We start from the raw sequence: 24462 nt of genomic DNA, 5'->3' as shown, positions 1-24462 counted from the left end.
GCAGACCACACATTCTTCTCACAAGCAGATGTGTGCTTCTCTAAGCTATGTGCAAACTAAAGCATTGCTAACAAGGAAAAGGGGATGTGGTGGATCAGGGTCCTTTATAGTCCTAACATTGCTCCCCTCCATACGATGGCTTCCTTCATGCTAACCTGTGGTATTGGCTGTATCTATCTTAGCTATTTAGGCAGCACTAACGGAAGTGCAAAGACAGGGTGCATTTTTGGGTTGGTTGATCAAATGGTCGAGTATTCTCACAAAAAACCCAAGGCCTTGGGGCCGGCCCTGTGGCACAGTGGTTAAGTTTGCACGTTCCGCTTCTTGGCGGCCCAGTGTTCACTGGTTCGGATCCTGGGTCTGGACATGGCACCGCTTGGCACACCATGCTGTGGTAGGTGTCCCACATATAAAGTAGAGGAAGATGGGCATGGATGTTAGCTCAGGGCCAGGCTTCCTCAGCAAAAAAGAGGTGGATTGGCAGTAGTTAGCTCAGTGTTAATCTTCCTCAAAAAAAAACAAAAGCGAAAAACCAAGGTCCTCTACAGTATTGGTTTCTACCTAAAACTTTTCTCCTAATGACTTTAGGATAGCTGACCATAGCAATGGCAAATTCCTTTTGCGGTAGCTTAGGAGCTCCCAAGCAAACCTAGGTTGGAATAAGACCAGCTGATGCAACTACCATTCGAATTGTATGAGCCAATGCTATGTTTGAAATATGAGTTGAGCTTGGCTCTTAGCATCAAGCTTTAAAAGGATCCATGAGTTATTTTTACCCAGGGGTACCCCAGTCCCTGAAGTCTGGCCACTCACATATGTGTTTGAACATCCCAACCTCCCATGTACGTGATCACCCCACCCGAAAAAATGAGACACTCACAGTGAGTCACAGTAAGCTCAACTCCGTAAGACAGGATGGTCTCTCTCTGTCACTCCCGAAAAGCAATAGAGCTCATAACTAGCTCAAGTTGCAGAAAAGAATAATGTTTTTCAAGGCAGATCTAGTTCAAGTCCCAAAGCACTTAATATGTGTGTCTGACCCTGGGCAAGTCATTTCACCTCTCTGAGCTTCATTTCCTTATTTGTTAAAGAGGTGTAATAACACCTGGGGTTTTTGTCCGGAACCAGTTCTCTTCTTCCTGGTACTAAGCTTGCCCTCTTACCCAAGGGGTAACATGCGACCTGATGGGGTCAATCGTTTCATAACACAGCAATTGGTCCAGGAATGAATGCAATCCAGGCTCGTTGAAGTCGTTCCTTTACAATTTTCTGTTGAAACTGGAGCACTAGAGGCTTCCTTTCATCTCTAGATGTGTAGCTATAAAGACCGGACCTCAGCTGCTTGTAGCCTGTAGCCCTCCTGTTCCTACATGGTTTGCGCCCTCCTTGACCTCGTCTCTTAGCACTTCCCCCTTTCTTCACTTAGCCTATCCACACTGGCCTCCTTGCTGTTTCTCAGCTCCAGGCATGTTCCTGCTTCACTTGCTGTTCTCTTTGTCTGGAATGCTTTTCGTCCAGATACCTCCATGGCTGACTCCTTCAATCCTCTGCTTAAATGTCATTTTCTCAAAAGGCCTATTATGACCAACATTGTGACCCTATCCCCTTCTACTCTTCTTTAAAAAACTTTTTTACCCATAGCACCAACTTCTAATATATACCTTTATTATTGTTAATTACGTTATCATTCACTGCCAGTCTCCACCCACTGGAATATAAGTTTCACGAGGGCAGGGATTTTTATTTCTTTTGTTCATTGATGTCTCTCAGGTGCCAGGCCAATTAGTAAGTAGCCAACAAATATTAATATTTGTTGAATGAATGAGTGAATGTATTTATAATCAAAGAAACCAAACTAGTTTAATACCTATCTGATCAGGTTGTTATAAGGATTAGAAATTATGGATATAAAGTAAAGCACAAGTAGAATGTCAGCCTCATAGTAAGTAGTCAAATACGGTAGCTATTGTCATTTTGCAAGGTCTCTTTCAAAGAATTCCCAGCCTGGAGATAATTTCCTAAATCTGTGAATAGAAAAAGACTTATGGGGCACAACATAACAGGAGGTGATCTTTGGATCTGTATGTGTGTATGTATACATTTTGTTTTCCAAGTTTTCTTTCTTGAGCACGATTGTTATCAGACAAGGAAATCAATACTTTTTTTCAAGAATTTTGGCTTGGCTTTGGGATTTTGGCAGATGGAAAAAAGGAAGCTCTTGAGGATGCAAGGTTCAGTAAAGGATGAAAAGGAAGTTAGAGAACCACAGAGTGGTGGCAGCTGGCATCGAGAACCAGCAGCACAGGTTGAAGAGGAAGCTGTGGAGAGACAAAAAACCATAAGGTTAACGCTGCCAAAAATAAAATTGCCAACTCAGCTGGGTGGGTGGCAGGCAGCTGGGAAAGGGCAGGGAAGAATTGCTGGAGGTATTCAAGGTCATTAAGCAATGGGCCTTAAATTAATTGAACGAATAGTCTTTTCTAGTCCTAACTATGGCAAGATTGACATCCAGGGTGATGTCACTTCTCTCAATATGACCAGAGCACAGGGCCTGTGTCTAGCAGGTATTTGTTCCCAGGTTGTGGAATGACTGAGTGGAATAGGATCACCAGGACTAGAAGTGGAAGTAAGTGAAGTGGCCAACTGGAAGGTCCCCAAGTTCTGGAGTCAGCTTTGAATCTCAATCCTGTCACTTACCAGCCATGTGACCTTGAGCAAGTAAACAACCACCCTTCACAAGATCTAGGGCCCCTAGAAAGTAGGGGATTCGAGGAAAAATTAAAAATATGGCATTTAATTACACTCTAACAAAAAGAACAAATAGAAAATTAAAGTTCTCAAAAGCAATTGCTTTCAACAAACCCAGCTGATTAAACTTAAAACCCTGTTTATATCACCTTCTACTGCCCAGGAAGCCTTGCTGTCAGGGCAGATTTTCCCACAAGTCTTATAAACACAAGTTTTCAAAACAGTCATTTCCAAGTTGACATATGTCTTTCACACCTATGCTATTTGTTGTCTCTTTTACCCCTTTGTTCCGGTTTCACAAGTCTTGATAACCATCTGGTCTTTTCTCAAATTACTCTGGGACTAAAGGGCATGTTTTCTGGGCCTGGCCCTTCTGTGCAGATGGAGGGCAAGTCTATCTTCCTCTACGTTCCCCCGTGGGTCTATGGGGCAAGCAAGCAATTGAAAATTTGGGGCTAACCTATATGAAATAATTTTATAGCAAAACTTCCATTAACAAGCAATTGTTGGCAGGTGATTAAGAGCATGGTCTCTGGAGCCAGGCTAGATTGCCTGGCTTTGAATCTAGGCTTCGTCACTTCCTAGCTGTGTGACCTTGGGCAAATTACTTATTTCTCTGCACTTCACTTCCTTACATCCTAAGGTTATTGTGATACTTAAATGAGTTAATATTTGTGGGGTTTTTTTTTTTTTTTTTTGAGGAAGATTAGCCCTGAGCTAACTACTGCCAGTCCTCCTCTTTTTTTTTTTGCTGAGGAAGCCTGGCCCTGAGCTAACATCCTTGCCCATCTTCCTCTACTTTATATGTGGGATGCCTACCACAGCATGGTGTGCCAAGCGGTGCCATGTCCGTACCTGGGATCCGGGCCAGCGAACGCCCGGCAGCCAAGAAGCAGAAGGCGTGAACTTAACCGCTGTGCCACCGGGCGGCCCCATGAGTTAATATTTGTAAAGTCCTTAAAACAGTGCCTGGTAAAGCTCTGTTTGCTAAGAATATTTTGCTCACCGCTAGACCACTAGTTCACACTGCTTCATGATAATCTGCCTCCTTCGTCCTTTATCCCCCAGACGGGTCTATGGCTGGGTTGATGGCGACGTGTATTGGCTTTAGCAGTGGTAGTAGCAGTCCTTTTACCAGTTAACTGCAAGGACCAGGATTTATAGGAAAGTTTGGGTCCTGCCCCAGAGTGGCTGAAGTGAGGGGGCTATGTCTGCCATTTTCATAGACTTTAAAAAACAGGTAGAAAAGGTCCTTGAAGATAAATTTTAAGTAACAAGATTGGCCACCTCCTTTCCTCTGGGCAGGGAGTTGGGATGGAGAGAGGGGTTGAGGAGTCTCTGGCGGGGAAGTTCGAAGCTTGCTCCTATATGGAAACCTGAAGATAGGCTAAGAGTTCACCGATAGGCATCCCCAGGGCCCTCGAACTGCCCAGCAATACTCTAGGACTTGCGAAATACAAGAAAACACCTTCACATCAGATTTGAATCATTCCAGGGTCTTCCAATTCAGCTTCTTGCCTATTTTTCTCTTAACGAGGAAGATGCTAGCAGCCTGATGCCCTTTTAGGGGGATGGCCAAGGGTAAGCCTGGGGAACTCATTTGCAGGAAGGTAACCTCAATTCACCAGAAAAGTCCCTTCTCCGGACTGTGGCTAGACTTCTACGAGTCCCGGGCACGCTCCTTCCTCGCCCCCGCCCTTATTAGAACCGTCCTTAGTTCTGCTTCTAGCGGCTTCCCTCCTCATTCACCCGGGGCAGAGTTAAGGGCCATTGGACTGTCACCGCGCCTGCGCAGGGGGTCCGGTGGCTGAAGCGACTGGGCAGCCTCGCCCCAAGGTCTGAGCTATAAATGCGCCTGCGCAGGAGGCCAGACGGCTGGGAACGCGGAGCCGACTCGCAGGCCGTGTCGCGCTGTCAGTGCGCCTGCGCGTGGGCTCGGCCGCGGTTCTTGACTGTGCCGCGCCGGGCGCTGGGAGCAGCCATGCAGAGAGCCGACTCGGAGCAGCCCCCCAAGCGGCCCCGGTGCGATGGCAGCCCGAGGACCCCGCCCAAGACCCCTTCCGCCGCGGCGGAGAGGTCCCCGGGCCCCGACCTCACTTCCGACCACCAGACCTGGGGCCCGGAGCAGGTGTGCTGCTTCCTAAAGCGCAGTGGCTTCGGTGATCCCGGACTGCTGGAACGCTTCCGAGGTAGCGGGGCCAGGGGGCTGAGGGGCCGACGGACCGCGACCCGAGGCGGGGACGGCGGGCCTAAGGAGGGCGCCCTGAGGCGGCGAGCAGGGGCCTCAGAGAGGACCCCGGGAGACGTGGGGCGGGAGGCGCCGGGAGGGGTGGACCTGGGGCGGGAGGCGCGCGGGAGTGATAACGCTGAGATGGAAAGGGAGAAGCGGGGCGCCTGGGGTTGGGGACCGTAGGAAAGCAGCAGATTTGGGGGATGGCGAACCTGGATGAAGCACTTAGTCTGACTCTGGTGGGTGTCTTCAGGAACTTGTCACCCCAGCGCCGGACAGGCGAGACTCAGGTCCCTGGGTTTAGTTAGAAGAACGTTTGCCCCAGACCTTGGTCGGAGGGCTCGCCGGGCTCGGGGGGGGGGGGGGGGGCCCGTCTGTGCTTCTGCAGCTCCTTGAACACTTGCCTCGTTAGAGTCTGTTCTGGTGCTTTTAAGTTTCTGGCCCCCTCCCACCCCCCTTCGCAGGGTTTTCCTAAAGGAGAAGGAACTTGGGTTGTTAATCTCCGAATCCGCGTCGCCTCCCGTAGCATCCCAGTTGGGCTCAGTGCGTGTTCCTGGACTGCGCTTGCAGAGCTTGGTTATGATCATGTTTTGCTCTCCAAAGGCGGTTTCCCTCGCTAAATCTAGACACTGGGGTTGTGCCCTTGACCACTGAACTCCCAGCAGCCCACAACTTGGCCACATCACGTGGAGACGTGTAGGTTGTGAGTTTTCAGCGCCTTTACTGGCTCCAGTTCAAGCATCCATCCACATGAAATCTACTCACCTTCCTATAGTGAGTGGGAAGCTTAACCTCTGCTTGATGCGCTGAGGTGTTCAGTAGGAGGTAGTGCGATTTGCAAATTCAGTACACTCTTGCAGTTGTGGGGTGGAGCCCTGTCGGCCCTGGCTGGGGGACCACGGTGGGAGGGACTTGAGTCGTTCAAGACTTAAAGATAGCTTGATGGGTGTAGGAAATTGTACTTCTCTTTTTCCCTTTTCCCCCTTTTGTTTTCCTCCGTTGCTAGGATGGGATTTTTCTTTGAGTAGCAACAGGAGGGGGTGAAGTAGTTTTATATTTTCTGTCTCCAAAATGTGATTGGCTGTGCTCTTGGCTCTCTGTTTCAGTGGTGTTCTGTAGATTAATTCATCAGCCTTCAGAATGATCTGTTTTCTTGAACCCACAGTCAAATCTTAGCAGAAGACACTACATGCTTTTAGTTGGTAAAAACTGACCAGGTGTTCACAGTTGCTCGTTTCTTACTGTCTGCTTTGTCTTGACCAAACTTTAGTCAGGCTTCTCTCTCTCCTACAGGGTCTTGAACTCTTGCTTGCCCCCAAACCTAAGCAAGCACTAAGAAAGTGGAATATGCCCCCTGATCAGCTTTTCTTGGGAACCAGCTGGCCACAGTGTGATACTGTCCTGTCAGACCCCACTGGGGTCACTTTGCCTCCAAAGATTCTGCATATCTCTGCTTGCCCCTCCTTCACCGTATAAAAAAACAGCAACACCTTTTCCTATTTGATTTTGAGCTGCTTGAGATCGGAACATTCTCCTTATTGCAATTGTCTTCCTTTCTAATTAAAATTTCTCCCTGTCTAAGCCCAGATTTGTTTTTATTTGACAAAACTAAGCATAAGGTGCTGGGTCTCTTTCCTCATTATAGAATACAATCTCACAGGAACCCTGAAATTTAGACGCTATAATCCATATTTTTTTACAGATGATGTATTTGAGGTCCAGAGATGTTAAGTAACTTTCCAAGGGTCACACAGCTAGAAAAAAGCAGAGCTGGATTTTAAGCTTAGATTTTTTGACTTCAGAATTCATGCCAGCTATACCTTAACAAGTCTTGTCATCAAAAACCAGTGGATCCCCATCAACAATAAGGGAACAAACAAACCAATTAAAAGAAAAAAATGGAGAACATTATCAAAGTTGTGGAATCAGCTAAGAGCAAGGAAAAAAAAAGCAATAGAAAAATGAGCAAAACACAAGAACAGACACTTGACAACCAGCCAGTCAAAACAGAAAAAGACATTCAATTTCAACAGCAATTTAAAAAAATACCCATTTTTTATTTACATTGGAAAATATTTAAAGATGATAATGGGAGAAATGTGTAAAATTGATGGAAGTGTCAGTTGGCTCAACCATGGACCGTTTGGCAATGCTTTTTTCTTATTAGAAATTTCACTTATAGAAATTTACAGATACAGGTGTCCAAAGAATTATATTCAAAGATCATTCTTTTAACCATTGGTTATAAATAGCAAAAAAGTAGAAGCGATCTAAATATCCATTGATAAAAGTGTTAAATAATAGTGATGGCTGACATTTACTGAGCATTTATCTTGTGTGAAGTACTACTCTATGCACCTCATATGTTTTATCTTATAAAATCTTTACAACAACTCTATGACAGCTGTAGTTCTCATTTTAGAGTTGAGGACCATAAGCCTCAGGAAAAACTGGTTAAATATATTATGGTACATCTGTATTGTAGAATACAAGACAGCCATTAAAAATGATGTAGTTTAATAATTGACAAGAAAGATCTTTAGGACGTATTGGGTGGGGAAAAAATAGATTATAAACAACATAATTTCATTTGTGTAAAATTACATAATTACATAGATAAATGTCTAGAATGATGTTATCCAAAATGTTAACAATGGTCATGGTCATCAGAAGAATTTAAGTAAGCTGATATTTTATACCTTATATTTTTATATTGTTTGGATTTTTACATTGAATAATTTTTTTATGACAGAGAAATACAAAATAATGCCATTTTCATTTAAACATTTTTTTCTTTTTGGAAAACTGCTTCGTCGTTTTCTCTGTTACCTTTAGAAAGAAGATTTTTGTTTGTTTGAAACTAGTCCAGAGTTGTGGAATCTGAAGTGAGGCAGGACTAGAATTAATTTTATAGAAAGAGAAAGAAAAAGAAGTGAGCTATAAGTCTTTCTAAACGCAGAGTATTATGTGCTTTCCTTGGAGATGTTAGAACTAAATGAATACTTTGGGTCCCCCTCAGGCTATGGTTTTGACTTAACTGTTGTAGGAACAATAGACTTACATTTCTTTTCCTGCCTCCACCCCAAACTTCACCTATTTTAGAAGGAAGCTGCCAGTTTTGCAGCTGGACTTCCTTGTAAATAATTTACTGAAATAAGTTAAATTTTTTCACCTGATTTATCAAAAAAGAAGCCTCTTGGAATAGTTATCTAATTAAAATTAAGACTTTGCAAGTGGTGAATCAAAAAAGTGGTGCTTGGCACAGTCCATCGCCCTACTGTAGCAGGTGCTCAATAAATGTCGATCTGAGTAAATTCTGGGGGATCCAAATTGAAAGAAATTGAAAGAAACATATGCTGTAAATATTGAAATCATTCGTCTTTTTTCTCCCTTTTCTTCCAAAGAAAATGAAATCACGGGTTCATTACTGCCCTATCTTGACGAGTCTCTTCTTGAAGAGCTTGGAATAAGGTAAGAAGAATAAAATTTATGTTGTAGCCAAGAACACTTATGATCTTTTTATTCACCTTTGAGGGACAAAGCCCAAGATCGCTGATAATAATTGTCCTCATTTTTTTTTGTTTTAAAGATTGGCACCTGAGCTAACAACTGTTGCCAATCTTTTTTTTTTTCCCTGCTTTATCCCCCCAGCGCATAGTTGTATATCTTACTTGTGGGTCCTTCTAGTTGTGGCATGTGGGACGCCTCCTCAACGTGGCCTGACGAGCAGTGCCATGTCCACGAGCAGTGCCATGTCCGCGCCCAGGATCCGAACTGGCAAACCCCTGGGTCGCACAGCAGAGCTCAAGAACTTAACCACTCGGCCACGGGGCCGGCTCTGTCCTCATTTTAAATCTATGAAGTGTTTTAAAATGGAGTCCCTGGGGCTGCCCCAATGGCCCAGCAGTTAAGTTCGCACGTTCCACTTCTTGGTGGCCCGGCGTTCGCCAGTTCGGATCCCAGGTACTGACATGGCACCACTTGGCAAGCCATGCTGTGGCAGGCGTCCCACATATAAAGTAGAGGAAGATGGGCACGGATGTTAGCTCAAGGCCAGTCTTCCTCAGCAAAAAGAGGAGAATTGACAGCAGATGTTAGCTCAGGGCTAATCTTCCTCAAAAAAATAAAAAAATAAAATAAAATAAAATAGAATCCCTGCCTGTTGGTTAACACAGTTGTTTTTGCTGTGCAAATCCTATGTTTAACATTGCTAATGATTCCTATTTTTAAAAATATTTTTGACAAGCCTTCATGAAGTTTGTAGTGACTAACTTTTTACTCTCGAGTTCAGAATAATTGAATTATACACACCAGAAAATATATAAGAACTGATAGGAAAAAAATGTTGGCAGGAAAAATTAAGGCTCTAGCCTTATCTTGAACATATTTCTGGGTTTTCTTAAAGCTGTCTTAAGACTGGAATGTATCTCTGGTATTAGATTTAAAAACATTATCAAAAATAGTTTGGCACTTAGTTGTATGATTTGGGACAAGTTATTTAACCCTTCAGTTTCTGCATCTGTGGAATGGGTAATAATAATGAGACAATGTAGGTAAAGTGATGAGCACATGATAAGCCCTTAATACAATATGTTTATATAGAGATCCCGATAGCCAGCCCTGGTGGCCCAGTGGTTAAGATTTGACACTCTCACCGCCACAGCCCGGGTTCGTTTCTGGTCAGGGAACCACACCACCCGTCTGTGGGTTGTCACACTGTGGCGGCTGCGTGTTGCTGTGATGCGAAAAGCTCTGCCACCACTATATCAAATACCAGCAGGGTCACCCATGGTGGACAGGTCTCAGTGGAGCTTCCAGACTAAGACAGACTAGGAAGAAGGACCTGGGCACCCACTTCTGAAAAAATTGGCCATGAAAACCCTGTGAATAGCAGTGGAGCGTTGACCAATATAGGGCTGGAAGGTGAGAGGATAGCACAAAAAAAAAAAGACTGGGCGGGTTTCTGCCCTGCTGTACATACACAGGGTTGCTAGGACTCAGAGTTGACTTGACAGCACTATCGAGATCCATCTGTATGACTGGAGGTTGCAGGGTCTAGATTAGTGTGGGTCCACTTTAAAGATCCCAGTCAAGGATCCAATATTTAAATATTCCTTAAAATGGAGACTTGATTTCTATTAGAGAATTGACAACAGTGGTGAAATACGATCTTTTCTTCGGCAATTCCAGTTAGCTAAATTTTGTTTGTGGTAATAGTAACCAAAGACTCAAAAGAGAATATACTGAATTAACTTCATACACTATTGCTTAGTAATTGATAATGGAAGTAGATTGTGGGGAAAAAAGGTCATTTTAGGACATGTAACTGACTTTTATAAATGTCCTTTGGATTGGGACTTAGGGAACCTATTGAAAAAAATTCAACTGAGTAAATTTCATATTTTTATTTATTTATTTATTTATTTTTTGAGGAAGATTAGCCCTGAGCTAACTGCTGCCCATCCTCCTCTTTTTGCTGAGGAAGACTGGCCCTGAGCTCACACCTGTGCCCATCTTCGTCTACTTTATACGTGGGGCGCCCACCACAGCATGGCTTGCCAAGCGGTGCCATGTCCACACCTGGGATCCGAACCGGCGAACCCTGGGCTGCTAAAGCCGAACGTGCAAACTTAACTGCTGCGCCACCCGGCCCGCCCCTCAACTGAGTAGATTTTAAAGATCTTTATTCAATGATTCATGAATTGGGCAGCATCCCATCTAGCAGACAGACAGGAGCTCCAAAAGACGGCAGAAAAGGAAAGGTTTTTAAGATTGGCACCTGAGCTAACATCTGTTGCCAATCTTTATTTTTTTTTTTTCTTTCTTCTCCCCAAAGCCCCCCAGTACATAGCTGCATATGATAGTTGTAGGTCCTTCTAGTTGTGGCATGTAGGATGCCACCTCAGCATGGCCTGACGAGCGGTGCCATGTCTACACCCAGGATCCAAACTGGCGAAACCCCAGGCTGCCAAATCGGATCATGCAAACTTAACCGCTCAGCCACGGGGCTGGACCCAAGGAAAGGTTTTTCAGGGCAGAATGGAGATGGGACGATGATGTGATAAACTAAGAAAGGATTATATCAGGTAAAATCACCTTTCTTGAGGGGTCTGTGGGGCAGATTCCTTCACTCGTGCTGACCAGGTAATTCCAGATTGGCTGGGTAAAGATTACATTCCTGGAAGGGGCTCAAACTACAATCAGGTTAGGTATTAAGACTTGGTTTGGTGACAAGGGCTTAGCACAAGGAACTCCATTTTGGGCCTGTTGTCTCTTTCTTGACAGAGCTCATCTTGTCTCTTTCGTAATCACCTTTCAACCCCCTCAGTCTCCTCAAAGTCCCCCTTACTACCTATGTCTTGTGTATAATAGTTGCCTACTATTTTAGTTAAATGGAATTTATTCTAATAGAGTCTTTCTTTTAAAGGGAACCATATATATACTTTGTGGATCCAAATACTATTGATTTATTCAACAAGTATTTATGGAGGGCTCACTATGTGTTAGGCATCTTTCCAGGAATTTGGGACACATGAGTGAACAAAACAGGCAAAATTCCAAAAGGAACACTATATGGCACACCTTTTGTGCCTACCTGGCAACTCTGAGGTGGGTTCTGCTGGCTCCTCCGAGCTGTGTTCTCCTATACAGCAACCACTAGCTACATGTTTAAATTAATTAAAATTAAATTAAAATTTCAATTCCTCAGTTATGCTAGCCATCCTTCAAGTGCTCAATAGCCACTCATGGCTGGTGGTTCCCATGTCTGACAGGGCGGATACAGGACATTTCCGTCACGGCACAGTTCTGCTGGACAGAGCTGCCTCCAGAGGTCCCAGTGGGATCAGCTGAAGTTGCTCACAGTGGTGCCGGTGCAACCAACTCATTAATGGACTTTTCTACTGTTCTTCCTCCGTTTCCTGTTTCAGCTTTCCGAATCTCCCACTCTTGTTCCCGGAATTCACACCCCAAAATAAATGACCTGTATGCAAGCTCTTGTCCTAGACTCTGCTTTCTGGGGGAATCTAGTTTATACAATTGTGTTTCCTCAATTTTTTGATCAACTGTTGATTTAAAAGGTTTTTCTAGGAAATAAGAAATGTACGTTAAATGTACACATCAGTTGTAAGAAACATTAGATTTCAGAAATGATGAAATACAGAAATAAAATCTTAGTATATTCTAATTATACTGGCCCATCACTACTTTAAATCTTTGTTTAAAGTCTTTTTTTTTTTTTGCCTTATCCTTTGCCAAAACAAAACAAAAAAATCTCTAGGTTTTGGGTGACTTTTAAAATATACTTTAATCACTGATTTCTTTATGAATAGTTTCTTTTGGGGTTTTAATTAAGTGATGAATACTGAGTGTCAGTTCAGGAAAATACGAGGCCGTGGGATTGGTTTAGATTTGGTATTATTTTATCCTGTGACTCCTGGTTATGCTCAACTGTGTGCCATACTTAACCTGAGTCAGTTATAGCTCACCTCGGAGTCTGGCCTTTCCCTGTGCTTGTTAGATCAAACTGATGAGTAGGATAGGGGAATGGTAAAGCACAAGGTATGCTGCTTTAAGGATTTGTCAGCTGCAGTAACGCTTGTGTACTTCCCAAGAATATCATCCTTAGGTTTTGTAGCTACCGTGGGTCTCAGGGTACAACATAGAGGCCAGTTGTAGTGCTTCTGACTGCAAGTGTGTCGAAGACTTTCAGCACAAGATTTATTTTTCAATCCAGTTAACTAGTAGATGAGTAAAGGCTAACCCCTTGCCTGCTGCTTCTGTTGACGTTCAGCGAGGTGTCAGGCTAACATACCTGGACCAGTTAGTAAGTGTAAATGAAGCAGGATAAGGGATTACAGGATTTTGAGCTGTTTACATTTAATTCCTATTAAATTCTTTCTTGAAACTGGAGCATTATGAGGGATTACTGACAAAGGAAGATGGGTATAAATAAGCTAAAACCTTTACACACACACACACACAAATATGTATATTTGATTCATGCATGAGGCATACCTGGTGCTCATAAGACAGTCTTGGACCTTTGCAAGTCACCACTATAATCAACAAAAAAATCTATTCATGACTGGTCTTGTGACCAACAACCACCCCTGCCAAGGAGTCCTGTATTGTCCTGCATTTCCAAGGCTTTCATTGTATCCTAGACATTTGCATGTGATTTGACTGTATCTTAATTGCAGTAAGCAACAATTGTTTCTCTTGAAAAGTTATTTTGATATGACAAAGGCTCAATTTGCCACATATGTCGTCTTCCTGTATATAACATCTTTGGCCAATTTAGGTAACTTTTTTCACATATTCACCACTTAATTACACTAAGAAACTCCTAGATTCTTGTAGTTAAAACACTGCTGATGGGGTAAATATTGAATTTATAATGAGTCATAGTTTCTATAACACCTGTAATCATAGTTAAAATTCTCCTGTAGTTCTTGAGAGCAGGAACTGAGTCTTTATTGTAACCCCAGTATTGAACACACTGCTTCATCCCTCTCCAGTGCTGTGAGCTAGATGGTGTGATCCCTATGCTATAGATGAGAACATCAGTGTACCAGAAAAGGTTAAGTGACTTTTCCAAGGTCATCTAGTTTCCATGTGGAGATGTGAGCCAGTTCTGTCTGATTCCAAAGTCCTTTTTCATTTTCACCATGCTATCTTGAGTTTTCGCTTATCTGAGCCATGCAAATTCAGGATTGTGAAGGTAGATAATGACTTCAGTTAGGTTAAAATAAGCTTGAAGTATAAAGTGAGCATTCAGTAGAGATGTAGGAGATGTTCCACTCTGAGTTGACCAACAGAGAGGAGAATCAGGGGCAGAAGCCTGGGGGAAGAGTCTCACGTCTTAGCTGCAAAAGAAGGAGAAAATTTCTAGGGGGGTATGTTTGAATTATTAAGTGTTCCTTTTAATCTAACTTCTCTTACTACTAGTGTAGATAATCTAGAGTTGATTGTATATGCTTATCTACTCCAGGGATTATTATTAAGCAAATAATGATAGATTTGCTTATCCTGTTATAATTTTAGTTCCTTGGGGGAGAGAAAGAAGCTGCTTTATTTTATCCAACGACTGAGCCAAATTGATCTTGATACTATGAAGGTAAGAGGAATCTGAGTTTATTATTCTGTTTTTTGAATATACAATGATATAACTCAATTGTGTAGAATTCATTTTAAAAAGAATAGAAGGAGGGGCCGACCCCGTGGCACAGCGGTTAAGTACTCACGTTCTGCCTCGGCAGCCCGGGGTTCGCCAGTCCGGATCCCAGGTGCAGACATGGCACTGCTTGGCAAGCCACGCTGTGGTAGGCGTCCCACATATAAAAACGTAGAGGAAGATGGGCATGGATATGAGCTCAGGGCCAGTCTTCCTCAGCAAAAGAAAAAAGGAGAGAGGAGGATTGGCAGATGTTAGCTCAGGGCTAATCTTCCTCAAAAAATAAATAAATAAATAAATAAATAAATAAAAAGAATGGAAGGAAATCGTCTCAGTAATGAGATTGTGAGTAATGGATTTTTACTTTTCTAAACTTCCTACATTTTCTAAAATAAGCACTGAATATTTAAATCAAAGAAAAACTAAAAATTGTAAGCATATAGAAAAAGCATAAATAGACCACTACAGCTTGTCAAATCTTAACATTTTGCCTAATTTGCTTCAGATCTGTTATTTTTAGAACAAAATATTAGAAACAATAGGAGGCCTCCTTTTACCCTTCCTGAATTCCATTTCCGTCCTTTCCTCCTCAGACATAAGCATCCTTGTGAATTTGGTGCTTAATCATTTTCATGAATGCTTTTTACTTTTACTGCATATGTATGTATAGCCATAAACAATGTATAGTATTATGTTACATGTTTTTCAAACTTTATATAAGTGGTATTGCACACTAAGTAACCTTCTAAAACTTCCCTTTAACATTTATATTTCTGAGAATCAGTCGTGTTGACACACAGCCCTAGTTACCTCAGTCATAGAGTAACTTAAAGTTGTACTGAATTTTCTTTTCAATTTTGGTAAACATTTTTGTCAAATGTTAGTCTAGAGGGTAGATATATTCTGTAAGTTTAATCTATCAATAATCGTTTATTTCGCATCCCCCAGGCCCTTTCAGACCTCAGAAGCCCTGTTTTTTGGACTTCAGTGTCCTGAGAATCATCCTAGCGAGCAGTCAATAGCCCAGCCCCCCTCCCAAAATTCTGATTCTGGGAGTTTTGAGTAGAGACCCGGGAATGTACATTTTTCACAAACTCTTCAGGGTGATTCTAATACCATAATTAAAGAAATGTTTCTTGAATGGTTGGTGACAGGATTTGTACCTTATTGTTCACCCTTTTGACATCTGTAAAGTTAAAAAAACTTAGTTTCAGACCTGAAAGATGGTGCAGGGGGTCTCATTCTCCTTTTGTATACTTTTGCAAGATCATCATTTACATTTTTATCAGAGGTTTTGAATGTATTTAATGTACAATATTTTAGTTATTTCAGATCCCCATGAGAGTATATATTTCAATTTTACTTTTGCAAATTAGCTTGCTTATTTTCCATTAAAAATCACTTTTGAAAATATTTAGTGAATGTGTTTCATTCCATCCTACAATAATTTTTTTGTAGACGAAGTAGTGGTTCCTACAGAAAATATTTTATTTGAAGAATAATCAAACCCCAGCCCTTTCTGAAAATGTTATCTAACATTAAAATACTTCATTTTTTTCATGAAGAAGTAAAAAGAATGATCGCTTATCAAAAACGATATCCAAATATTTTGTCCTGCTATTGGAAGAAGGTTGCCACCCTGTTTTGCCCTTGCTCACTGGCAGCAGCATAGGATGTTCTCCTCAGGCAGGGCGTAGGTAAGATGAGTTTTTGTGAGGTGAGACATCTCAGATGATCTCTGAGATCACGTTTTCACAATTTGCAACAAAAATATTTTTGAAGTCATCTTCAAGGCAATCAGTGGGTTTCATTTGCCACTTTTATTCTTTTTTTTTCTAGTTTTCATCAAAAACAAAATTGTTTAACCTCATTTACAAATTATGTATACATTACAATTATTGAAAATAGATTTTTTTTTTAAATATTTTATTTTTCCTTTTTCTCCCCAAAGCCCCCCGGTACATAGTTATGTATTTTTAGTTGTGGGTCCTTCTAGTTGAGGCATGTGGGATGCCACCTCAGCGTGGCTTGATGAGCGGTGCCATGTCTGCGCCCAGGATCCAAGCCAGCGAAACCCTGGGCCACCGAAGCAGAGCACATAAACTTAACCACTCGGCCACGGGGCTGGCCCCTGGAAATAGGTTTTAACCCAATAAGTACTTTGTAGTCAGTGAGTCACTGTAGAGTAAGTAAGTACTTTATAGTCAGGGAGTCACTGTAGAGTAAGTAAGTACTTTATAGTCAGGGAGTCACTGTAGAGTAAGTAAGTACTTTATAGTCAGGGAGTCACTGTAGAGTAATGAAATTGAGACCTTATATGATCTTAGCTTCAGCAGCAGCACAGTTGAACAAAGAATTGATTCCTACCCTAATTTGGCATCCACCTTTTATTCCTTTTTTTTTTAAAAAAAAGCTTTAGTGAGATATAATTCACATACCTTACGAATTACTCATTTAAAGTATGCAAGTCAATGTTTTGGGGGGTTTTTTTTGGTGAGGAATATTGGCCCTGAGCTAACAGCTATTGCCAATCTTCCTCTTTTTGCTTGAGGAAGTTTGTGGCTGAGCTAACATCTGTGTCCATCTTCCTCTATTTTGTATGTGGGATGCCGCCACAGCATGGCTTGACGAGTGGTGCATAGATCCACACTTGGGATCCAAACCCACGAACCCCAGGCTGCTGAAGTAGAGTGCACGAACTTAACCCCTATGCCAGCAGGCTGGCCCCAAGTCAATGTTTTTTAGAAAGTCCACAAGGTTGTTAGTCATCACCACAATCTAATTTAAGGTGTAGGTGTTCTTAATACATTCTGGATACAAGTCCCTTATCAGCTATGTGATATGAAAATCTTTTCTCCCATTCTCTGAATTGTCTTTTTACTTTCTTGGTGCTGTCTTTTGGGGGCACAAAAGAGTTTAATTTTTATGTAGTCCAGTTTATCTATTTTTTCCTTCACTTCTTTCTTTCTTTCTTTTTTTTGAGGAAGATTATCCCTGAGCTAACATCTGCTGCCAATCCTCCTCTTTTTGCTGAGGAAGACTGGCCCTGAGCTAACATCCATGCCCATCTTCCTCTACTTTATATGTGGGACGCCTGCCACAACATGGTGTGCCAAGAGGTGCCATGTCCACACCCGGGATCTGAACCAGCGAACCCTGGGCTGCCGAAGCGGAACATGGGAACTTAACCTCTGTGCCACCAGGCCAGGCTGGCCCCTCTTTCACGTCTTGTTTTTTTGCTCTCATATCCAAGAAAGCATTGCCTAATCCAGGGTCACAACCTTTTATTCTTGACTCCGTTTTCTTCATGCTAAATTTAGTTAGCTGGCCTCTGAAGCCAGGAATTGTATAACGGTGAGGAGGACACGCAGTGTTTGAGGTTAATAACAGGCAGTAATTTGTCAGATGTATTAGTGAATCCTAAGAGAGCGAAATGCCTGCTTTATGTACCTTCTCTTACCTCATATATGTTAAATTATAGAATTGCCACCCCTGAGTCATTTCCCCTGGTTCTCTTTCCCTGCTGCTCTGGACATTGTCTTTCCCAGAGGACACTAATGATTCTTTACTCATCTCTTATCCTCAGTACTTGGCATATACAGAAGACTTTTAATAGATAATAGGATTGTTTCATCCTGTTTGGCTAGTAACACAATAGAATATCGTATAGCCTTTAAAAGTGACAAGTGAGTGGACCATTTAACTGTGTAAGGAGTAGTTTATATTAAATATTGCTGGGAGTACAAGAATAACAATGTGAACAATGATCAAAACACTTTAGGCGCTGGCCTGGTGGCATAGTGGTTGGGTTCCTGTGTTCCACTTTGGCAGTCCAGGGTTCACAGGTTTAGATCCCTGATTAGCCCTGAGGTAACATCTGCTGCCAATCCTCCTCTTTTTGCTGAGGAAGACTGGCCCTGAGCTAACATCCGTGCCCATCTTCCTCTACTTTATATGGGGGACGCCTACCACAGCATGGCATGCCAATCTGTACCATGACCGCGCCCAGGATCCGAACTGGCAAACCCTTGGCGGCCAAAGCTGAACGTGCGCACTTAACTGCTGTGCTACCCGGGTCGGCCCTCACCTTTTCTCTTAAAGGAAGCACTTTATGGCTTCTCTTTGGCGTAGCCGAATAGCCAGCATCACTACTCTTGTGCTTTGGAGCCACTGTTAAGTAAAATAAGGGTGACTTGAACACAAGTATTGTGATCCATGACAGTCAATCTGATAACCAAAGTGGCTACTAAGTGGCTAGTGTACGGGTAGCGGGCACAGTGTGGATACACTGGGCAAAGGGATGATTCACGTCCTGAGCCGGATGGCACCAGATTTCATCAGCTACTCAGAATGTCATGCGATTTAAAACTTATGAATTGTTTATTTCTGGAATTTTTCATTCAGTATTTTCAGACTGCAGTTGACTGTGGGTAACTGTAACCGTGGGAGGGGAAGCTGTGGATAAGGAGCCTCTGTAGAGTTTTATCTTCCTTCCTACCATGTCTTATCTGTGTGGGAGGATGGTTTCTTTCTTGTTTTTAAGGATTCTAGTGATGGATACTATATAGAGACATTTAGAAAAAAATTTAGACAGCACCTGTAGTAATACGGCTTGTATGCTTTGTATGATCTGACTGAGTATGTTTAACTTGAATACAAGACTAACTTACTAAAAGCTAATTAAATCATGTACATAATAAAGAGATTGAAATCCATATCTTTCTGTTATTAGAATCCATTAGGAAGAAGTAAAATATACCCAGATCCAATATGCTTGATCTATCTGGTAGTGATACCTAAAAAACGTAATGATGTTAATATCTTGTCATTTCCCTTTGTATTCTTCTTACTTGAGAACAATTAAATAGCTTTGACTTTGCACTGTAGATGAGAATGACTGCACAAAAATTTAGACAGAGTTCTGTGTTATCATATTAATTTAAACATAATTTTCTAGGTAATTAATGATCCTATCCATGGCCACATTGAACTCCACCCTCTCCTCATCCGAATCATTGACACACCTCAATTTCAGCGGCTTCGATATATTAAACAGTTGGGAGGCGGTTACTATGTTTTTCCAGGAGCTTCACATAATCGATTTGAACATAGTCTCGGGTAAGAAGGGAATTGAGGTGGGGAACTTACAGTGACTAAGTACCTTTTCTGTCTCATGAAATGATTGTCTCATCTTATGTTTTAGAGAATAGTTTGACACATGGTAATAATATGCTTATTTTATTGATGAGAAAATTGAGGCTTAAGTTTACCTTGTTCTATTTTCTTTATTTTATATATTCTTGTAAGCCACCTCAGATCCTTTCTGGAAAGATAATGAAACTGTCTACTGACAGGTCATTTAGATGAAATATTTAAATATTATTTAAAAGCTAATAGGGTTTGTTACTGATATAACTAACTTTGTAAGTTTGATTATTTAATTTTCCTGTAGTCTCTATTTAGTCTTCTACAGAACTGCCCTTTGAAACCAGATCGTTTGCTTACCTATCAGGAAGTATGTAAGTCAGAAAAGCATTCACAAACTTAGAGAAGGTGGCACCCCTGTTACCTACAGCAAAGTTGAGACTTTGGTCTGCTTCCTTTCTAAAACGTACGGCCAGGAGGACGTAGGCTGGGAAGAACTAGACAGTTTTCTAGATTTTCATGAAGCGCTCACAGTATATTACTTTGTTGTTTGTTTGTTTTGAAGCATTTTTAATTAGCTAGAACCTATGTGTCTACTCAAATGTTCATTCATTCATCAAAAAATATTTATTGAAAACTTTCTAGGCCCTGCCAGACCAACAAGATAGCAATTATCTCTATCGTCATGGAGCTCAGAGTTTAGGGGAGAAGAAAGATTTGGTGTTCATTCAGAAATTACTTTCAGGGGAAAGTGCTAAAAGTGCATTTGATGTTTGTTAGGCACTTGGTCTTCAGTCTGTGTTGTAAATGTTACAAAACCAGAAGTCCTGCTTTTTTTCTTAAAAAAAGGAACTGTGGTAAAATACACAGAGTATAAAATTTACCATCTTAACCATCTTTAAACGAGCAGTTCAATGGTATTAAATATACCCACATTATTGTGCAACCAAACTCCAGAACTTTTTCATCTTACAAAAGTGAAACTCTCTACCTTTAAAGAACAGTTCTGCATTCCCCTCTCCACCCAGCCCCTGGCAACCACCATTCTATCTTCTGTTCCTATGAATCTGACTACTCTGGGTACCTCATATAAGTGATATCGTGCATATTTGTCTTTTTGTAACTGGCTTATTTCACTTACTGTAATTTTCTTAAGGTTCGTCTGTCAGAATTTCCTTTCTTTTTAAAGCTGTGTAACGTTCCATTGTGTGCACAGACCACATTTTGTTTCTCCCTTCATTTGTCGGTGGACACTCCGGCTGCTTCCACCTCTTTGGCTATTGTGAATAGTGCTGCTGTGAACATGGGTGTGCAAATATCTCTTTGAGACCCTGCTTTCAATTGGTTTGAGTGTATACCCAGAAGTGGGATTGCTGGATCATATGGTAATTCTATTTTTAATTTTTTGAGGAACCTCCATACCATTTTCCATAGCAGCTGTGCCATTATACTTTTCCGCTAACAGTGTACAAGGGTTCCAATTTCTCCATATCCTGGCCAACATTTGTTATTTTTGTTTTTTGGGGGGGATGATAGCCATCCTAATGGGTCTGAAGTGATATCTCATGGTGGTTTTGATTTTGCGTTTCCCTGATCATTAGTGATGCTGAGCCAAGAGGTCCTGCTTTGGGGATTCTGTTTGTGTGCTCCTGCCTACTTCTGAAACAGACTATTCTGTTAAGTTGACCTAGAAATATATTAAAAACATTTGAGAAACATATTAAAGTTCTTGAGGACCAGAAGTGTTACTCACCTTTCAAATGGAAGAATAACTTGGTGTTTTTGGTGTTTTTGCTCTGCAGTGTAGGATATCTAGCAGGATGTCTGGTTCGCGCCTTACGTGAAAAACAACCAGAGCTGCAGATAAGTGAACGAGATATGCTCTGTGTTCAGATTGCTGGGCTTTGTCATGATCTTGGTAAGATGTACAAAGAGCCAGAGCTGTTATGTAAAACCGTGACACGTTACCTCTCTTTGAAGATAAAAAACCTGACTAACCAAGAGAAATATGAAAGTTGTGTTTTTTGCATTCTTTTTTTTTTTTGGAAGATTGGCCCTGAGCTAACATCTGTTGGCAGTCCTCTTTTTGTTTTTCTCCCCAAAGCCCCGGTACATAGTTGTATATTCTAGTTGTAGGTCATTCTAGTTCTTCTATGTAGGGTGCCTGCCACAGCATGGCTTGATGAGCGGTGCCATGTCCGCGCACAGGATCCGCACTGGTGAACCCCGGACCGCTGAAGTGGAGCACACAAACTTAACCACTCAGCCACGGGGCTGGCCCCTGAAAGTTATGTTTTAATTCTTCAGTTAACATTAATGTTAATGTACCATTACTTCTTCCTAGAATGATTCATAAGCCCAAAGTACTGCTATTTTGTTTTTTTGTAGTTTTTCAGGGAATTTCCCTTGTTAAACATCTTTGCTACAAGTTATATGAAAAGACTTTCTGTTAGTGAGGTTTTCTGAGTTTTCTGTATTTAGGATAATGTGAATTTGATTTTTCTTTTATCTTTCTTGTTGAATAAAATTGCCATTTTTTCCTTCAGTTACTTGTCGAATCCATTCTTCTCATACCTGGAGTATGTAATCTAGCAGATTAACAGCAGATTTAGAGAACTCCTTTTCTTCCCTGACCCTTGTGAGGTCTGGGGCCACTTAAATTCAAAGAGAAGAATAGCATCCTTTCCCTTTGACAAAGAAAGAGGAAAGAGACTGTCTTTTATCACAGGAGTTTTTACCCCTATCCTTTGTACCTTTGGGAGGATCCTGAGAGATTGTGTGTGTCCTCAGGGCAGGGAAAGGGAGGTGTCTGGGTGTCACTAGTCAGATACTTAAAGGGACAGGGCACTCTCTTCTGCATGTCCCCTTGGAGGTTCCACTGGGACTAATACCACATCCCACTTAACAGATTCTTGGTTTGAGAGGGAGTTATTGAGAAAGCTTTGCCAGGCTCCAGGAGTGTGAGCACTGCAGCGAGGAGCCTTTGTACACAGACTGCACCATGCAGAAAGGCAGGGCTGGGGCAGGTGGGCTTCCTCTCCACCCAGGTCACTCCCTTCTACAGAAATTCTGATCCTTCCAGAGCTGTGCCTCAACAAAATTCTTATTCCTAAGTGTCGTGGAACTTTAAAATCACTTACAAATAAGAAACTAGTGATCTCCTTTTCATTGCTCACGTTATCAGTGAAAACCCAAGATACAGCCCTGACATGTGTGTGTTTATTATAAAATATATTATGTGCATTGTAAAATTTACATAAAAATAGATGTTTTTAAAAGAGGAGAGTAAAAAAAAAAAGTTCTCATATTTTCTTCCTGCACTCCAGTGGATTGTCTTAAAACTGCTGTTCTAATACAAATATTCCATCTGAAGATGCCAAAAGTTTTTGTCATTGACATTCCTTTTAGTCGTACAAAACCGTCCTTCCATCAGTTTATGGAAGCTCTGGTGACTCAGGGACCCCTGCGTGGCGAGCTTACTTTTCTGCATGATTCTGCTTCCTGTTGTCTTGTTTTAGAAAATGGGAAGGAAGAGTTTGTCCCTTTTTGTGATGTATTTGTAGATTATTAATTTCTGTTGATATTCAAGCTAAACTAAAAAGCCAAAAAAATAGATTGACTTTTTACCAATTTACCAACATTTTTCTTGTTCTAAGGCTGCTTTTGTTTTTAAGGTCATGGGCCATTTTCTCATATGTTTGATGGAAGATTTATTCCACTTGCTCGCCCAGACATGAAATGGACGGTAAGTATCCATGTATTCAGTAGTCAATAAAATAAAGACTATTTAAGTAGCCACTGCTGTGAATACTACACTTCCTCTTTACAGGGTTCAGGATGCTTTCATATATATATTTGTTGTTGTTTTGTTTTGTTTTTTTCCTTTGATCCTCTCAGTAGTCTGTAAGGAAGGAATCATTGTCTCCATTTTTGGAGAAATTGTAGCTTACAGAGGTGGATTGATGCACCAGAAATCACAAAGCCGTTAAATAGTAGAGCGAGCACTAGAAAATCAGGTTTTCTAACTGCTAGTTAAATGCTCTTTCTACTCTGTCACACTACGGTAAAATAGAAAATAAAATGAAAGGCCAACTCCAGTTTTGACTCATTCTGTATGACCGTGAAGTAACTGACACCAACGAAGTTTTATCATATATATTAAGCGAACTATTTTATAATTAGAGATTTGCAGGTGGCCAACCTGTATTTTTGGAATCAATTTTTGAGTAGTAGAGTTAGGTTGGCTCCTGTTTTTTGCCACATTGTATTTCTGGAACTTGGAGTAGAGAAGGGTAGTAATATGTGTTGACCACTTCTGACATGTCAACCACTGTTTTCTTTCTCTTTCTTTTTTTTAAAGGTTTAATTCACATACTGTAAGTTGCACAGATCCTAAGTGTACAGTTCAGTGAGTTCTCACAAGTGCGTACATCCATGTAACCACTGCTCAAATCAGGATATAGAATGTTTCCATCTTCTTAAGAAATTCCCTGTGCCCCTTTCAGTCAATTGCTACCTGTCCCCTACCCTCACCTTCTGATTTTTACAAGCATAGATTGGTTTCCTCTGTTTTTCGACTTGATAATAGTATAATCATATGGTAGGTACTCTGGAGTCTTGCTTTGTTCACTCAACATAATGAGTTTGAGATTCAGTCGTGTTGCACACGTCAGTAGTTGATCTCGTTTTATTACTGAGGCAGGATTTCATTGTATAAATAAGTCACAGTTTGTGTATCCTTTCTTCTTTTGATGGGATTTGGGTTGTTTTCAGTTTTTGGCTATTAGAAATAAGGTTGCTATGCACATTATTAGACATGCTTTTTGTGGAAGATGTTTTCATTTCTCTTAGGTAAATACCTAGGAGTAGAATTTCTGGGTTATAAAGTAGATGCATGTTTAACTTTATAAAAAATGGCCAGAGCTTTCCAATGTGGTTGCACCCTTTACACTCCACCAGCAATGTATGAGAGTTTCTGTTCCATAGCCTCACCAAGATTTGTTTTTTTCAGATTAGCCCTTCTAGTGAGGGTAAAATGGTATCTTGTGGTTTACTGTGTGTTTTCTGATGTAGGTTAAGTACCATTTCCTGTACTTTGTACTTTGCACTGATATATCTTCTTTTGTGAAGAGTTCTTTCAACACTTTACCCATTTTAAAAATTT

General features: G+C 41.3%; 1 protein-coding gene across 1 annotated transcript in view; it reads left to right on the top strand.

The window, feature by feature from the left end:
* Nucleotides 1–4488: 4488 nt before the first annotated feature.
* The window catches only part of SAMHD1 (SAM and HD domain containing deoxynucleoside triphosphate triphosphohydrolase 1), a 52688-nt gene continuing 32714 nt past the window's right edge, over nucleotides 4489–24462 (top strand). The window contains exons 1-6 of the mRNA XM_070588326.1: nucleotides 4489–4937; nucleotides 8383–8449; nucleotides 14024–14096; nucleotides 19111–19271; nucleotides 21101–21216; nucleotides 22973–23043. Of these exons, the coding sequence (XP_070444427.1) occupies nucleotides 4598–4937; nucleotides 8383–8449; nucleotides 14024–14096; nucleotides 19111–19271; nucleotides 21101–21216; nucleotides 22973–23043 (828 nt within the window). The 5' untranslated portion in view covers nucleotides 4489–4597. The remainder of the gene's footprint in view (nucleotides 4938–8382; nucleotides 8450–14023; nucleotides 14097–19110; nucleotides 19272–21100; nucleotides 21217–22972; nucleotides 23044–24462) is intronic.

The sequence above is a fragment of the Equus przewalskii genome, chromosome 21 (genome assembly GCF_037783145.1).
Source record: "Equus przewalskii isolate Varuska chromosome 21, EquPr2, whole genome shotgun sequence".
In the NCBI taxonomy this organism is placed as follows: Eukaryota; Metazoa; Chordata; class Mammalia; order Perissodactyla; family Equidae; genus Equus; species Equus przewalskii.
The sequence above is the reverse complement of the archived record's forward strand: the minus strand, read 5'-3'. Positions and strand labels throughout refer to the sequence as shown.